General features: G+C 47.6%; 1 protein-coding gene across 23 annotated transcripts in view; it reads left to right on the top strand.

The window, feature by feature from the left end:
- RALGPS1 (Ral GEF with PH domain and SH3 binding motif 1) overlaps positions 1-17,749 on the top strand; it is a 283,690-nt gene that overhangs the window by 108,213 nt on the left and 157,728 nt on the right. For all 23 annotated transcript variants that reach the window (XR_004350480.1, XR_004350479.1, XM_032635811.1 and 20 more), the window contains 2 exons: positions 3,842-3,931; positions 6,596-6,688. Coding sequence is in view for 21 of the 23 variants with exons in the window: in XM_032635811.1 (XP_032491702.1) it covers positions 3,842-3,931; positions 6,596-6,688 (183 nt within the window). In the remaining 2 variants the exon portion in view is untranslated. The remainder of the gene's footprint in view (positions 1-3,841; positions 3,932-6,595; positions 6,689-17,749) is intronic.

Below are 17,749 nucleotides of genomic sequence, written 5' to 3'. Positions count from 1 at the left end.
CATGTAGCTCCCAGACCTTGGTTTCTAATACCATTATCTAATAAAAGGAACCAGGGGGCACTTCCCTGCTGGTCCAGTGGGTAAGACTCTGTGCTCCCAATGCAGGGGGCCCGGGTTCAATCCCTGGTTGGATGCCTGGTTGGGGAACTAGATCCCACATGCATGCCACAGCTAAGAAGTCCGCATGCTGCAACGAAGATCCCGCATGCTGCAACTAAGACCCAGCCGGCGCAGCCAAAATAAATAAGTAAATAAATAAATAAAATATTTTTTAAAAAAGGAACCAAGGCTCCTTGGAGAAATGGCTGGTTTCGGACTGGGACAAGAAATGTACAGGATGAGGCAGTAGCATCTTGTAGTTCCAGAAAGTAAGGAGGTGCTCATACAAACCAACCAAACAATGCTGGGGCCATGTCGAAGCCAGCCCTCAGTGGCCAAAGCTGGAACAATTTGAGTAAGGAAATAAATAACATAGTATTGGATCAAAACCCCAAAGTATCCATGAGTCCATTCTGATGTAAACAAATGATGGAATAAATAAATGGGGGAGACTAGACAAACCTCCTATGCAGAAGAATTCCAAATAATCTATGTAGATATTTTGCCCTCAAGAAGGTGGAGCACAACTGCCTCCTTCCTTCCATAGCGACTTCCTTCCAGAGTTTGAGGTGATAGTATTATTTATGCAACCAGTTCCCTATTGATGGGCATATTCTTTTGCTTTATAAACAGTGCTTCAGTGAACCCTTGTATGTATATCACTCTACATTTCTGTATTTTTGTAAGATAAATATTCCAGGGAGAATATAACTTTTAACAGCTTGAAAGATGTATTCAAGTGGTTCTTCAAAATGGTCCTGTGAATTTATACCCCTGCAAACAGTGTATGAGTATCAGTTTCTCCACACTCTTGGCACACTGTATGACTCACAAAGGGGTAATGTATTCTCTTTAATATAAACCCCTTTTAGTAATCAAGAGTCAGAGGACAGGTGTCCCAATAGAAAGGTGGATGAAGGACCTGAACACGTAATTCACAGGCAAATAATACAAATGACCTATAAATATTTGCAACAAAAAACTGAAAAAACGTGCAAAAATATGTTAACTGAGGAGTCATGAAAGAAATGAAAATAGAAACAGTGAGACATTAGTTTGTCCACTAAGTTAGTAAAGAAAAAAAGAGCTGTAATGACTGGTATTAGCCTGCTCCAATTTTTATGGATCAACAAATAAAACTTTTGGAAGCCAAGTTTTTAAATATATACTTTTGAAAAAAGGTACACATACTTTTATTCACTCTACCTTACAGGAATTTATCCTCAGACCTTAATTAAAAATGTATAAAGATATATGTCTAAATATGTTCACCACAGCATTGTCTATCACAACAAAATAATTCGAAATAAGCTACCCAACAGTAGGAGGTTCCTTAATGATGAGACATCCCTAAGATGAAATGCTTGGCAGCTGCTAAAAAATATGTTGATATTCTTATATATTTATAAAAATTCTTGTGATAGTATGATTAATATATACCAATTTAATTGAAAAAGAGAAACATGTTCTATGACTAGACAGACATATGTTCTGAGACATGACAAACATATGTGCCAAGAAGGACACATACCACAGTGTTTATCAGGGGGTCTGTATGTGAGAACGAGCTTGCAAATGACTTCTGTCTCTTGTGCTTATCTCTGTCCCTTTGTCTTCTACATTAAGCTTCTATTAAATTTTGTAGTTAAAAAACAAAACAGTTTAAAACCACGCTGATTCTCCCTTTGTAATGTCTCTCTCCTCTGCCCCTTTCCTCCATCTCCTAAAACACTGCCCTCGCTCAGGCCTCCCGTCTCTCACTTAGACCATCGCCTCAGCTTCTTGATGGGTGTCCCTGCTCCTGCAGAAGGGTCTAGCCTGTCACTCCTGTGCTCAGAAGCCTCTGGAACTCTCCTTGCACAGCATAGTGTCCCATTGTTTCTCTGGACCCCCTTCCCTTCTAAGTTCAGCCTCCCTCCCGCCCCAACCCCACGGGGCACCTGCAACACCAGTCCTGTCCACCCGCTCAGCTCTCCCTGGTCTCCTCACCTGTTGAGGGTCTACCCATCTTTCAAGGCCCACCTCCTCTAGGAAGCCTTCTTTTCTCATTATCTCCCCCATACTCCAGTTCACTTGGTTTGAACTTGTTTGATGGCCATGATCACCAGCTACCTTTTAATACAGTGATTTCTGGACTGACAGGTCTGGACTCGCAGTGCCTGGAGCACACAGTAAGGGCTTCGTGAAAGTCTGCTGAAGTGAACTGATCCAGAGTTGCCTCTGAACACCACCTGAGTCAACTCTGCCACGTTCCGTAATTATGCTTTAAATAGGTGTGATTTTTTTTGACACATAAGAATCTATTAAATTATACATATAAACTATCACACTTGAGATTTATGTGGCATAAAAGTGTGCATGTATTAAAATATAAGGTTTATGGGCATATCACCTAGAAAAAATCTTGCTATATGGAAAATCTTTCTTCCATAACTGGCTAGTAACATTTGAGTCTGAACTTAATTTTAGGCAATTCCTTGGAAAAAATGATTCTATGGAAACCCAGGCACGTCCTGGAGGCAACCACAGATAATTACACAGAGAAAACTTTTCTATAATATTCCTGCTTAATATAAGAAGCCAAATTTTGATACTTGGTGATTTAATTTTTTCTTGTTTTCTCATTGAAAAGTGACAGTATTTCAGTAAAGGGAAGACATTTGGTTGCAGCAGTAAACATGCTTTGATAACTCTGGACTATCCTTAACTCTTTTAGTCTTTGTAAAATTTAGAGGTTTTAGATGCTTAGCCTTCCTTTTCATTCCACGTCTCCCCCATTCTCTGCCCATCTCTCCTCCTTTCTTTGCGGTGCTGTCATTGCACTCTTGGGCATCCGTGTTTCACATAGAGCTGTTGTTATAGTCATGAAACATAAACAGGAAAGCAAACCACTGCCCAGTGTTTCTCAGCATGAAGCTCCTCTTGTTTCATTGAGGCATCGTGTGAGTCAACTAGACACTGATGGATGACTTTCTTGTTCCCACCAAAGGACTCAGGGGCTCGAGGATGGTCAAGTGTGAATGATATTCTGAACGAAAAGTACCAGTATATCCTTTTGGCATATGCTGACTCCAGAAAAACATGCCCTTTTACCTGCATTGCTTTACAGAACTTTAAGAGATGTTTTTGTATCACTTAAATTATTGGGCAAACCTCTCCTAGAAAATGAAATTTGTTATAATTGTGCAAATATAGGTGAGTCCTTCTTGCCTTGGGTCTGGCTGGGGATATGGATCTCATAGGTGGTACTGCCAGCATGCATATCCCTTTGTCTGGCCATTTGTCCATCCGTCCATCCATCCATCCATCCATCCATCCATCTCCCCATAACTGGGATCCTTCTGAGCAGAAATCCTGTCTGATACATCTCAAAATTTCCTGAAGTACCTTTAGGGAGACCCATGTGTCGATGGAGGCCCAATAAGTCCCCTGGCTAATGATGGGAGTACTTATTTCTCACAGCACCACTATGCATGTTGGAGAGCTGGTGCTGACGGCATGGGACCCACTTGTAGGGTTGAGTGTCATAAAGGAACCCTCAACCTCCTGCAACCCTAGGGTTTGCTCTGTCAGTCTCCCAACCTCTTAGAAATCCCATAGACATAGTGGGCGGGGTAACTTGGTTGGTCCGGCATTTAACAACTGTTCTGGGGTGTGTGTGTCTGTGTGTGTGTGTGTGTGTGTGTGTGTCTGTGTGTGTGTGTCTGTGTCTGTGTCTGTGTGTCTGTGTTTGACTCTACAGGTCAGTTTTTGGGTTGTACGAGAAATTCTAACAGCACAGACTTTAAAAATAAGGGCAGAAATCCTGAGCCATTTTGTGAAAATAGCCAAGGTAAGCTGTTTTATTATTGCTTTTCCCCTTCCTTTCCTTTCTTTTTTGTCGCAAAAAGGTGTTTCCTTGGTACTTTGGGTGCCGATTTGCTCTGGATGAGCCGGGCAGGGTTCAGACATGGGGCTCTGGCCCAGCTTCCCCAGGCAGAGGCAGCTGTGGGACCAGCCTGGCTGCTTGCTGGGCCTCCCAGCCCCTGTGCATGCACAGGCAGGTGCCCTCCGCCCTGTGGTTTTGGCAGCCAACCATTCTTTGTAGCTGGCCTTTCACAGACTCTCCACGAGGCCCCAGTGGCTACCTCTGGGATCCATTCATCCTCCTATTCAGATTTAGCCAGTGCCGGGAGTTGATGGCTTTTAGTCAGCATTGGAGGTTGTGACACCATCACATCCTGCACAGTTTATTCGCGGTCAGCAGAGCTCACCCCACCCCATCTTGCACTTGAGGCCCGGGCCCTGCTGCCCTGACCCCACCCCCTGGGTCTGCCCTGGTAGGGTTGGTCCTTGCCGGTTATTGGGCACCAGGCTCACGTCTTTACCCCACTTGCCCCTCCTCTTCCCTCATCTCTGCCAGCCCAGGCTGTGATCCCACGGGCCTTCCTGGACCACTCTCATCTCTTACACAGTCCTGCCAGCCCCTCCCGGCCCACTGCTCCCCACCACGGGGCTCACCTGACTCAGTGGAGCACCGTCCTGTCTGTTTACTGCCCGCTTTGTGTGTGCGCGTTGTCTTCCCACCCAGGTCCTAGGCCAGCTCACCTTCACTGCGGCCCCTCTCTGGCCAGGTGCCATAGCTGCTGCTTTACAGAAATGATTTCATTTGAAGCTGACATTATTATTACCCCATTTCCGGAGGAGGAAGGGGAGGCTTAGAGAGGTGGGTGTCCACGCCCAGGCCCCATGGTCAGTCGGAGCGTGTCTGTCTGCCTTCAGGAGAGCTGCTCTGCTGCCCCTCACAGCAAGGTTGTGTTCATCCAGCTCGAAGTATGTTAGGGGCATGGACACTTTTACGTGCTGTGCATTCTGAAGTGCCTGGAACTGTTGCTGGGCGTAATGATACTTGTTGCTCTCGGTGAGTTCGTGCTGGGCCACGAGAGAAAGTGGGATGAAGTTCCAGCCCATCTGGTGCTTTCAGTTTGGAAGTTTCCAGTCCCTACCCAAGGGATCCAAAACGATTCCTCCTTAAGCTCTGCCATCTTCCGATGGTGGATCATCATGCTGGCGCTGTGCCCTGGGTATGTTCTTGTTCGAGCCTCCTCCTTTCTCTGGGCCTTGGTTTCCCATCTATAAAATGGGAAAGGGGTGGATTAGATAATCTCCCAGAGAACCTTCACCTCTAAAAGAAATTCTGTGACAGGCATAGCCATTCAGATACAAAGGATGAAATTCAGCTCACTCAGAATCTATTATTACACACAGCAAACGATTAGGGAATATTACGAGATGTATGAAATGCAGTATTAACTTGTGTGGTAAGGGAGAAATCTCCAGGTAGGAACAGAGCCGTGAGGACTAGGCATAAGGGCTTTTCGTGGATTTGTTCATTTTACTAAGCCCTGCTCTGTGCTGTACTAGGTCCTAGGGATATGATGGTAGATACCGCTTCATCCCGGCTCTCAGGGAACACACAGTCCAGGGTGAGAGAGGGGCAAGTGCAAGCAAATACAGTCCAGTGGGCTGAGGAAATGCACAGGCTGCCGTGGGAACATGCAGGTGGGGTCGGGTTGGGGACAAGTCTTCCTGACAAAGAACAAGCAACCCACGCCACACTGCCCGCTCTCCTGGGTGCCAGGCACTGGTCTAGCAGTTTACGTGCACCATCGCACGCAGCAGAGGTGCTGTGATTACCTTCCTCATTTTAAATATGAAGATGCCGAGGCTCAGAAGGCTTAGGTAACTTGCCACAGGACACACCAGTAGTGGGAACCCGGGTTAGAGTCAGGCCTCTTGGTTCTGTGGAGCCTGCCAGCTACACAACTTTCACCGACTCCTGGGAGTGAGAAGTGGGACCCGGGTCCTGTTGGCAGGTTTCCCTTCAGCATAAAACCAAGAGCAGAGCAATTACAGTTTTCTGCGCTCACCCTCACCTGTGTCTGCTTCTGTTGCCCTCTGTGGTAAGGAACTTGTCTGAGATGGAATTAAATCCAAGTGTTCTCACTAATTTGTGGCCTGGTTCAGAGAAGCATGGTCAAGTGGCTGGGAAGCTGGAGCTCCGTGCTCCCAGCTGAGGAGATCGTGCAGATTGATAACATCTTGCCCCAGCCTCCCGCTTCCGGGTGTGAAGGTAATCGCAGTAGACCCATGTTGATGTTGTTGGCACAGTGGAGGTTTCAGTTTACAAAGGCCTGCTGGGACAGTTCAGACTCATCTAAAAAAAGAATAGAAAGGACATTATCAAACCTCATCCCGAGCCATGTTTCTGTCCAGCAGCCAGACTAGTCAGCTTATGGAATTTTGCAGATGTTTTAGATGCAGACTCACCTTTTGACAATCTGAAAGAAAAAGAGCATATGGTTTCTGTGAACTTCCTAGAACTGTATTTTCTACATGAGATATTTTTAAGTGTAATTGAATTTCATAAATATGACAGTATTTGGTAACACTTGAACACGTTTTTGTTCTGTTTATAGCAGCAAAATAATCTATTCCGTATCTTTTTTCTTTTCAGAAACTTCTAGAACTCAACAACCTTCATTCTCTCATGTCTGTGGTGTCAGCATTACAAAGTGCACCCATCTTCAGGCTGACAAAAACCTGGGCTGTAAGTTAATCTTCCTAAGTCTGTTCCTTTGGTTTGGGCCGTCCTTTCTTTGGTGAAGTTCTCCATTCCTTAAGCCCCAGAAGGCTTTCTCAGTCTGCCCTTTGCCAACGACGGAGGATGACTGTGGGTTAATGAAGTGTCCCCTGGCCACTCTCTCTCCTTCAGTGACCTCAGCCTCGTTTTGGGACAGGGAAGCTGTGAGGAAGCCAGCGTGGCCGGGGACCCTTCTGGACCTGACAACATCATGTATGATGGCGGGGTCAGTGGCATGACTTCTGCCCTCTGCTTCAAATTGCCCCTGGGAAGCCTTGCAGTTGCGCTGGGCTGCTGGCTGTGCAGCTAAGAGTTTCTTTGGAGGAACCTGTGACCCTCATGTAGGGAAAAATAATTTTTTTTTCCTGAAGGCCATGGATAATTTCAGCTCAGAGGTGGAGTCTGATAGTTATATAATTGAGTCTGTAGGAAAGTTTTTCTGCTGTAAAAATACTTTAAAAATATCTCAGACCTCTTTATCCTCCTTAGCTTGGCACCGCGCCTGACGGGGGAAGTCATTGCTATTTCCATCACTCATTAGCATTCACCTCCTGGCCCGCCTGGTCTGGGGTCTCTCACAGCCACACAGCCCAAGCCTTTCAAGACCTGTTTATGTCCCACAGAACTGAAGGAAACTGTATGGAGTTGTCAGCTGTGCTTCTGCAACTGACTCACTTCCGAACTTCTTTCTGCCAGTCTGCGGGGCTGGGCTCTGTTTCAGACTTGGCTAGTTCAGGGGCCTTTAAAATACTTAGGGATTATGTTGTAGGTTGTCAGAAGTGAGCCTTGTTTCTTTAAATTGCAATTTTCCATAGATCAAGCCATAGCAAAGTGGAGTGAGAGGTTTTAGCCTGGAGTCAAAAGACTGGGTCTGCATTCAGGCACCATCTGTGCAGAGTGATTCTGTGGGACTCGTCTCCTCTTATCTACTTAGGGAGGTTGGCCTGGATCTGTGGTTCTCCGTTAGTGCTTTGTGGAGCCCAGGGGCTCTTTGGAACTGACTTGGGGCCAGCAGGGGCTGGGGGAGAGGACGGAGGGCACCAAGCAGACCTCCAGAGCACGGTTTCTGCCAGAGCAGCTCTGTTTGCATCAGTTTTATGTCCTGAGCTTCTGGGTGAACTTCAGTTGAGCAGTGGCTTTGGAGGTCAAAGCAAGTTTGGAAGCCACTGGTCTCTGTGGTTGCTGCCAGCCCTGTGATTCCCTGAGTCCATCTGAGCCATGACGCTTTTTTCAAAAGTTGCTTGGAGATTCTTTTTCCAATGAATTTTCCATCATTTAGGTGCTGCTATTGTTTCTTGGACTGCTGGGAGCTGTGTGTGGGCCCAGAAGAAGGAATGATGAATCTCACGGTACACAGACCTTACTGTCAGTAACACAGGGACTCTCGATGACCCCATAAGTGGCACAGTCAGTGAGGGCAGCAGGGAGTCAGCATGAGGGGCCTGCACAGAGATGCCACCCACTCAGGGATGGGCAGGGCCCATCCATGGAGCTTTGGCCAGCGTTCTCCTTAGGATGCTGTGCCTTGCCCAGGATGGTGGGGCAGCATTGGGCCAGAACAACATCCAGGACTGCTCCATGTGGCTCGGCAGAGTCCTGTGCCAGGGTGGCCGGATCATCACTGCCATTGGTGGGTCTTTGCTGCAATGAAGATAAATCTCCCACAGCTCCTCAGAGAGCCTGGAATGAAATATCCACCCAGGACCCGTTTGAAAGCATGAGCTTCCTCACCTAACTCCCTTCCAGGCTACGTGGGTCAGCTGTTGTTCCTTACAGATTTGCCAGGCGCTGTTCTAAAATCTTTCCCTGTATTAACTCATTTCCTCTTTTTTTTTAAAAAAAATAAATTTATTTATTTATTTACTTATTTATTTGGTTGTGCCAGGTCTTAGTCACGGGGGTGGGCTCCTTAGTTGCAGCTCGCCAGCTCCTTAGTTGTGGCACATGAACTCTTAGTTGCAGCATGCCTGTGGGATCTAGTTCCCTGAGCAGGGATCACATCTGAGCCCCCTGCATTGGGAGCGCAAAGTCTGAACCACTGCGCCACCCAGGAAGTCCCCTCATTTCCTCTTGACAGCTCCCCACCGTCAAGAGGAGGCACAGAGAGGTGGGATGACTTATGCAGGGTTCCCCAGCTAAGAGGCAGAGCGGGAATCAAACCGGAGCAGTCTGGCTCCGGAGTCCCTGCGCTTACCCACCACACCCCACGGAGCTCAACAAGGACAGTTCCAGTGATGCCTTGTCAGTCAAAACAAGAGAGCGGGCCTGTTTATTGTTTTGTCTCCTCTATACACAGTGCTCTAACAGGAGCTTTAAGGGTGACATCAGCAGACTCTGGGTGCTGCCCAGGCCGTTGAGCCTCTGTTCTGGCTGTGGCTGCTGCTGGCCTGGCTGCTGGCCTCTGAAGTGCAGCCTTCTTTTGCCATTAATTTCTGGTAGTGAGCTTAGCCACAGAAATGTTGCCAGAAAAGAACTGTTTTCCCTCTCCCTGCTTGTCCCTTGATCTGGGGAAGGGGAGTCAGAGGAGGGCCCCAGGGAGGGGACACACAGCCAGAGAGCCAGAGAGCTGCAGACAGGCCTTGAAGGCTGCCTTTTGGCCACTTACTCCTTGGTTAGTCCATGGCTTCCGCTGCTCCGCTGGTCCCCTGGGATTGGCCGCTGACTTTGGCATCTAGCTGGTGGGAGCCAGGGAGAGGACAGGAAGCTGCGGTTACGTGTCACCAAAGGACGGGGGACCCAGGGCAACAACAACTGTTCTTTTTCTGAGAAATCTCCCATTGCCTCCTAAGGGCTGAGAGCCAGGACTATTTCCTTGGTTACAGAGGGCCACTTAGCAAGGCAAAAGGTGGGGAGATGCAGCATCCTGGGAGATAAGAATGGCAACTGCCAAAGGCTGTGTCAGGGAGAGAGGAGGTGATACACACCGTGTGGATTCAGCATGACGTCTCCGAGGTCGTGTGTGGGGAGCTGTTTGTTCTGGGTAAACCCACCATTCAGCCTGCTTCAGACCAGACTCTCCCCTTTCGCCCACCTGTCCTGTTAGTCCAAGGACAGTGGTTGGTGCAGAGCACTTGGGAAATGGTGGGGGCCAAACTCGCCATCTTTCTCCTTCATCCAAATCCCCCCAGCCCAGTAGAATCGACGATGCCACTATATTCCTGACACTCTCTCTACACCTGTTGTGACAGAGCACAGAGGGCATCTACTCTGCAGTTTTGTTTACAGGTCTGCCTCCCTCTTTGATCACCTTCCTTCTTGGTGCAGTCTGATTTTTTCTCCATATCCCAAACGACTGAGTTTACACTGGTCGTTTGAATTGTATATGTTTGTTGTGCCGAATTGTGTCCTTTTGCTACTTCTTTTCCCAGTAATGAGATTAGCCACTGAAACGCTGCCAAAAAATTGCTGCTTCCCATCCCCCGACTTGTCCCTTGATCTGGGACTGGTGAAATCTCATGACCCTGCAGAGCAGGGAGGAGCAGGTCCACCAGCCGTAGCAGCCCCAAAGGTCAGAACTTTAATAGTCTTCGTTTTGCAGAGAAGGAAACTGAGGTTCCAGGAGTTGTAGTGACCTGTCTCAGATCATGGAGCTGATGAGTGCCAGAGCCGATGTGATGTAGCTTTGCCTTGATGGACACGTAGTCCATGTTCTTGGCCATTTTCTCTATGACTTGTCTATGATGGAACCTGATGTTGGAATCAGGCTGGGCACAGGGCAGGGAAAAGCAGGCACACACACTGCTTGGGAAGTGGGGCTGGAGAAGTGAGGCTGGCACACTGGGGACAGTGTATGACCAGCTCCCTGAGTGCAGTTGCTGGGGTTGCATTGAAACCCTGGATATCTGGGAAGCCTGGATGGAAGGGGGTCACAGGTGTGGGAAGAGACCTGCTGCGTGGTTTCACTATGGATGGCCTTCAGTGAGGGCCAGCTGGTCATTAGCTGGTAGGCAGGGCAGCCTGTCGGCCTGTCCATGGCTGGCTGCTGAGTACCAGCAGCTGGGTGAGCTGGGACAGGGCAGAGGCTGACCTCGCACATAGGCTCGCACATAGTAGGCCCATAATAAGTGCTGGCTAGATGCACAAACGGAGGGAGTCACCTTCTGCTGGCCTGGAAAAATGCAGATAGGGTCTGATTTATCCCAACACTGGGCCCGCTTTGGAATATTGGCTGCCTCAAAGCCATGAGACCTAAGCAAGAAGTCCTATCGGCCAATGCTGATTTCCTGAGCACAGATACTGTGTGGCTCTTATTCATTCTGCAAATCAAATATTTATTGAACACCTCCTCGCCTGCTCCATGCCAGACCCCGAGGCTATGGTCAAGGCCCTTGTCTTCATGGGCTTTTATGTTATCCAGGGGAGACAGACACGTTTTTGTGGAAGAATAAACATGTGCCTAATCTGGCTGGTGCAAGAAGTGGTCAATAAATGTTTGTTGAATGCATGAAGTCATGAACCAAGGGCTGTCAGATAGGAATAAAAGTGATGCCGGAGACCAAAAGAGGAGGATGCGATAGGGACTGACTGGGTGTTCAGGGAAGGCCTGTCTGAGACCTGAGTGACAAGAGGGAGCCGGCCACGCCAAGATGAGGGCACAGCCAGTGCAGAGGCCACGGTGGAAGAAACTCCAAGGCCAGTGTGGCTGGAGCACAGCAGGCCTGGGGGAGATTGTGAGGGTGCTGTGGACGGGTGACGGGGCCGTCTGGGAAGGGCTCAGCCCAGAGAGGAGTTAGGTTCTATTCTGAGGGCAGTGAAGGGTTTTAAACAGGAGACAGACATGATCTGCTTTAGAGTTGCTTTTGTTTTTTTAATTGGTGTTGCTACTATGTGAATAGCAGATTGGGATTGCAGGGGGGCCGGAGTGGAAATGAGGCCAGGTTAGAGGGTTAAGGTAGAATCCAGGAGTGAGGTGATGCTGGTGGCATCGGGGAGGTGGCAGTGGACATGGAGAGAAGGAGGCTGAAAGGGGAGGCATCCTGAAGACAGAGGTGGCAGGATGTCGGAGATGAAGAAAGGAAGAGACTGGAGGACGATCCCTAGGTTTGGGGCCTGAGCAGCTGGCAAGAGGGTGAAAACTTTTCTCTGATCAGGGTGGTCCCAAGAGGAGCCTGCCTTATAGACGAGTGACCTGGGGGGTATGGAATGCCTGACTATGGGCGATTCGCTCATTAATTACAGTTGTATGCTGTACATCATGTGTACACACATACACGCAGGCACACACAGGCGCACACACACACACACACACACACTCTGCTTGCTCTGTGCACGTTCCTATCATGATTTGCTCTTTCCTACTGAATTCATCCAGGGAGTTTGACTCATCTGCAGCAGCAAAGTGAAAACTGAAGAGCTTGGTAGGGAGGAAGTCACAGCCGGTGGGTCAGGCGGCCTGGTGTGCAGGGTGGCGGCCTGGAAGGGGAACCCTCCTGGGAGCAGGGCTCTCACTTCAGGCATCTGGGGGCACAGGGTCGTTGAGCAGATATCCCAGGAAGGCAGATGTGTGGCGTCACATATTTTGGATTTTAGTCTTTCATGCGGGAAGCGCCTCTCCTCCCCTGTGTCTGATGTGGGCCCCAGTGGCCCCTCTAATGTTGTTGAGAAAGTGGTGACGGGCATGGGCTGCCTGTCTCAGGTGGGAGGTGAGGTGGGGGAGGGAAGGCAGAGGAAACTGACATTTACAGCCTCCGATTACTCATCCCCCAGTCATTCCTTGGCAGCCCTGCCTGCACTGTTTCTCAGAATTATGAGTTCTGTGGATATTTGCACCCTCCTCTTCCTTGACTTTGCCACAACTTTTGTCACCCCCTTCTTGAAAACTCTCTCTTTGCTTGGCTTATTCCCTTCCCGCTGTTCCGACAGCTGGCTCCTCCCTGACTGCTTTTGTCCCTCTTACCCACTGGCTGTAAGTGTGCTGCAAGGCTCTGACCCAGCTCTCACCTTCCCCAATCCGATTCCTGTCCCGTGGGGCTCTCCGCAGCTTGGAGAGCTTCATCCATGTCCTCTGTGCCCTGGCGGTGGCTGCCTCCTTGCTCTCGCCCCAGCTGTCTCTGGAGCCCCAGGCCCACGTTCCTATGCCTGCTCCGCGGAGCCCTCTGCTCCTGTGTCCCTTTGACAGCTCGCCCTTGGCGTGTCTGAAATCAAAGTTTGTTTCCAGGAAGTGATCGTGAGTGCCAGGAGACTCTCTGAGCAGACTTATTTTGGACTTTGAGGCAATATGGTAGACGGGGTGATGAGGGGGAAAGCCCCTCCCTCCCAACTGCCTGCTTCAAACACACAAACACAGATAAACCAAATTAAAAATCAAGAAGCAAAGAGAACCAGAAGCCAAAAAAGGGGAGTCACCATGTGCTAGAAATAAAGAATGCTCTCAGAGTCAGCACGGCGAGCAGAGTTCAGAGAAGGCGCTATATGGAGACCTTTGCAGCTGGCGGGGGGCTGGGGTTCCAATGTCTGCACTTGGGGGGCTGGAATTCAGCTACTCACAGGAATCAGAAAGCCAGCAAGTATCCCTCGTCAGAAAATCTCTGCTCAGCCTGGGGAAGCCCCAAGGGAAAAAGTCCCTGTGAGAAACTGTCGCCCCAGCCTGTACCTCAGGTAGCTGTTGGGTCTCAGTACATGTGACCTGAATTGGTATGGGGACCACAGGCCAAGAAATGAGGGGCAGTGTCCCTTGCAGATTAAGAGTGTGGACTCCCGGGCTCAGCCTCGGACCTGCCTCTTATGGTAAGGATTAAATGAGTAAATATATGAAAAAATGTTTAGAACCATGCCTGGCACATAGTAAGGGCTAGATAAGTATTGACGGCTGCTGCTGCCGCCGCTGTTGTTGTTGTTATTATTATTACTATTTTCAACTTTTCTTGACTATTTTCAAATGGGCTGGCAGAGGCTGCCATCACTGTAAGCCAGGCCCTCTGATTTATGACCTGATAACATCATCATCTTCTAGCTGGTTTCCTTGCTTCTGGTCTGACTGTCTTCCTCACACCACCCATGGAGTGATCGCCCTACAACATAGCTCTGGTGTTTTCACTTCCCTGATTAAGGACAAGTTTTAGCACTCCCCCACCCTTTGCTGGGCTGGGGGTGTGTCTGTACTCACCACTCCTCCAGAACAGGACTCTCTGATGTAACTGTTTTTTTTTTTCTATTAAAAAAAATTATTCCAGCAATTTTATTTATTTTTTAAAAATTAATTAATTAATTTTTGGCTGCGTTGGGTCTTCGTTGCTGTGCGCGGGCTTTCTCTAGTTGCAGCAAATGGGGTCTACTCTTCGTTGCGGTGTGTGTGCTTCTCACTGTGGTGGCTTCTTTTGTTGTGGAGCACGGGCTTCAGTAGCTGTGACACACAGGCTCAGTAGTTGTGGCACACGGGCTTAGTTGCTCCGCGGTGTGTGGGATCTTCCCGGACCAGGGCCCAAACCTGTGTCCCCTGCATTGGCAGGCGGATTCTTAACCAGTGCGCCACCAGGGAAGTCCTTCCAGCAATTTTATTGTATAATTAGTGAACAAGTTAACATGAAATTGCACTATGAGACTTTTTTCTTTTTCTTTTTTTCTCCCCGCCACCACCCCACCACCCTATCCCCTTTGGTAACCATGAGTATGTTTTCCATGTTCGTGAATCTGTTTCTGTTTTGTAAATAAGTTCATTTGTATCATTTTTTTAGATTCCACATATAAGTGGTATCATATATTTGTCTTTCTCTTTCTGGCTTACTTAGTGTGATAATCTCTAGGTCCATCCATGTTGCTGCAACTGGCATTATTTCATTCTTTTTATGGCTGAGTAGTATTCCATTGTATATATGTACCACACCTTCTTTGTCCATTCATCTGTCGATGGACACTTAGGATGCTTCCCTGTCTTGGCAATTGTAAGTAGTGCTTCTATGAACAGAGTGGGTGCATGTATCTTTTCAAATTAGAGTTTTGTCTGGGGGTATGCCCAGGAGTAGGATTGCTGGATCATATGGCAACTCTATTTTTAGTTTTTTAGAGAGGCTCCATACTGTTCTCCAAAGTGGCCGCACCAGTTTACATTCCTACCAACAGTGTAGGAGGTTTTGCTTTTTTTCCACACCCTCTCCAGCATTTACTATTTGTAGACTTTTTTTTTTTTTTTGCGGCCTCTCACTGTTGTGGCCTCTCCCGTTGTGGAGCACAGGCTCTGGACACGCAGGCTCAGCGGCCATGGCTCACAGGCCTAGCCGCTCCGCGGCATGTGGGATCTTCCCGGGCCGGGACACGAACCCGTGTCCCCTGCATCAGCAGGCGGACTCTCAACCACTGCACCACCAGGGAAGCCCTGTAGACTTTTTAATGATGGCCATTCTGACTGGTGTGAGGTGAACCTCATTGTAGTTTTGGTTTTCATTTCTCTAATAATTAGCGATATTGAGCATCTTTTCATGTGCCCGTTGGCCATCTGTATGTCTTCTTTGGAGAAATGTCTATTTAGGTCTTCTGCCTATTTTTTGATTGGGTTGTTTGTTTTTTTGATATTAAACTGTATGAGCTGTTTGTATATTTTGGAAATTAATCCCTTGTCAGTCACATTGTTTGCAAATATTTTCTCCCAGTCCTTTTTATTTTGTTTATGGTTTCCTTTGCTGTGCAAAAGCTTTAAGTTTAATTTGGTCTCATTTGTTTATTTTTGTTTTTATTTCCATTACTCTAGGAGATGGATCTAAAAAAATATTGTGGTGATTTATGTCAAAGAGTGTTCTGCCTCTGTTTTCCTCTAGGAGTTTTATAGTATCTGGTCTTATATTTAGGTCTTTAATCCATTTTGAGTTTATTTTTGTATATGGTGTTAGAGATGTTCTAATTTCATTCTTTTACATGTAGCTGTCCGGTTTTCCCAGTACCACTTATTGAAGAGACTATCTCTTCTATATTGTATATTCTTGCCTCCTTTGTCATAGATTAATTAATTGCCCATAAGTGTGTGGGTTTATTTCTGGGCTTTCTATCCTGTTCTGTATGTCTGTTTTGTGACAGTACCATACTCTTTTGATTACTGTAGCTTTGTAGTATAGTCTGCAGTCAGGGGGTGTGATTCCTCCAGGTTTGTTCTTCTTTCTCAAGATTGTTTTGCCTATTTGGGGTCTTCTGTGTTTCCATACAAATTAAAAAACTTTTTTGCTCTAATTCTGTGAAAAATGCCATTGGCAATTTGATAGGGGTTGCATTGAATCTGTAGATTGCCTTGGGTTGTATGGTCATTTTAACAATATTGATTCTTCCAGTCCAAGAATGCGATATATCTTTCCATCTGTTTGTATTGTCTTCAGTTTCTTTCATCAGCGTCTTACAGTTTTCAGAGTACAGGTTTTTTTCCTCCTTAGGTAGAATTATTCCCAGGTATTTTATTCTTTTTGATGTATGATATAACCATTTTGCTGCTGCTCTTTTTAATCCATCATTTTAACATTCATTACACTACCTCTAGTTTTATAATAATGAATATTTTGTTAGTCTATTTTAAACTGTCATTTGAATTTTTAACCCTGGATTTCAGCGATCCCTTAGAGTTAGGGAAGATACCGAGCTTGGATGAGAGAGACGGTTTTTGGTTTGTCTCGATGGGTGTTTTTGAGGAAAACTTGCATTTGGGAATGTGGCACTTGATGAAAGCCCTCGGGTAGGGAGATTCTTGCAGGGTACAAAGGACATAGTAGAGGCATTTTGACAATGGCAGCAAATATCAAAAGGTTTCATACCTACTTCACACCTACTTCCTGACACTAGAAAACAAACCATAAACCTTTCAGCTGTGGCCAGTGGAGCATCTGCTGCCACCAGCAACATAGCCACCCAGAACCCCAAGTCACGTGTGGCAGAGATGCAAGAGTTGGCCAGAGGAATTTCCTGTTCAAACACAGCCACAATCAACTCATTATTTCCCCTTTGATTAGTATTCACTGTTCATGCTTAGCTGCTTGTGATTGGCACCCTGTTGGCAAGTTGAGTTGAAATATTCGGAAAAGTAGAATAAGCAAGTCAAATTGGTCATCACATGTCCACAGTATCCAGAATGGCCAAGTCAAAAACATACTTTGCCAGGTCAAGGTGGCCATGTGGGAAGACATGGAGTTAGCATCTCCCCACAGCTAGGGCACCTGCCGGCCGCTGGTGGGGGACTCTGACGCCGAAGGAGATGGGAGGAAGCCCAAAGTGAACTGGTAGGATGTAGGGGGACTGAGGGGGCAGGAGAAGTGGAGGCCAGATAGGATCGGCGCCCCTGAGGCTGGGGAGATCAGGAGAGGCAGGCAGGAGGGGCCCTCTGGGAGAGGAGTGGAGGGCGTTTGCCCCACCCACTCGAGCTCAGGAAGCCTGCTGGGCTCCCAGGTGAGGTCCCCTGCCCTCTGAGACCAGGGGTGGGGGGCATGCCTGGGCCCCTTCTGTTTCTTGAGCCTAAGCTCCACCCCCACAGCCCCCAGGGCCTCTTCCAGCCCTGTGGGTCCTGAGCATTGCCCCTGTCCACCACACAAACCTCACCCTTGCTTAAGCCCTGCCCTCCACAGTCAAGGCCTCCCCCCTTTTTTTCTTTCTCTTTTCTCTCCTCCTCTTTTTTACTGTTGTGGTACTGATGTACCTTCTGGTTGTTGATTCGTCTATATTTTTATTTTTCAATTTTTCCTAACATATATGTTAGTTTCCTAGTCTAATTTTATTTTTTACTTTGTTACTGCTGTGATTTTTGCCACCCCAGGTGGCTTGTGGGATCTTGATTCACAAACCTGGGGCTGGGCCAAAACTCCTGCGGTGGGAGCTCCGAGTCCAAACCACTGGACTAATAGAGAACCTCAAACCCCAGGGAATATTCATAGGAGTGAGGTCTCACAGAGTTCCTCATCTCAGCACCAAGACCCAGCTCTATCCAATAGCCTACAAACCCCAGTGTTAGAAGCCCCAGGCCAAACAACCAATAAGACAAGAACACAATCCCACTCATTAAAAAAAAAAAAAAAAAAGATGGCAAACAAACATGTCACAGATGAATGAGCAAGGTAAAAACCT

This window comes from Phocoena sinus, chromosome 6 (assembly GCF_008692025.1).
Source record: "Phocoena sinus isolate mPhoSin1 chromosome 6, mPhoSin1.pri, whole genome shotgun sequence".
NCBI lineage: Eukaryota > Metazoa > Chordata > Mammalia > Artiodactyla > Phocoenidae > Phocoena > Phocoena sinus.
This window is presented reverse-complemented; position numbering and strand designations above follow the sequence as displayed.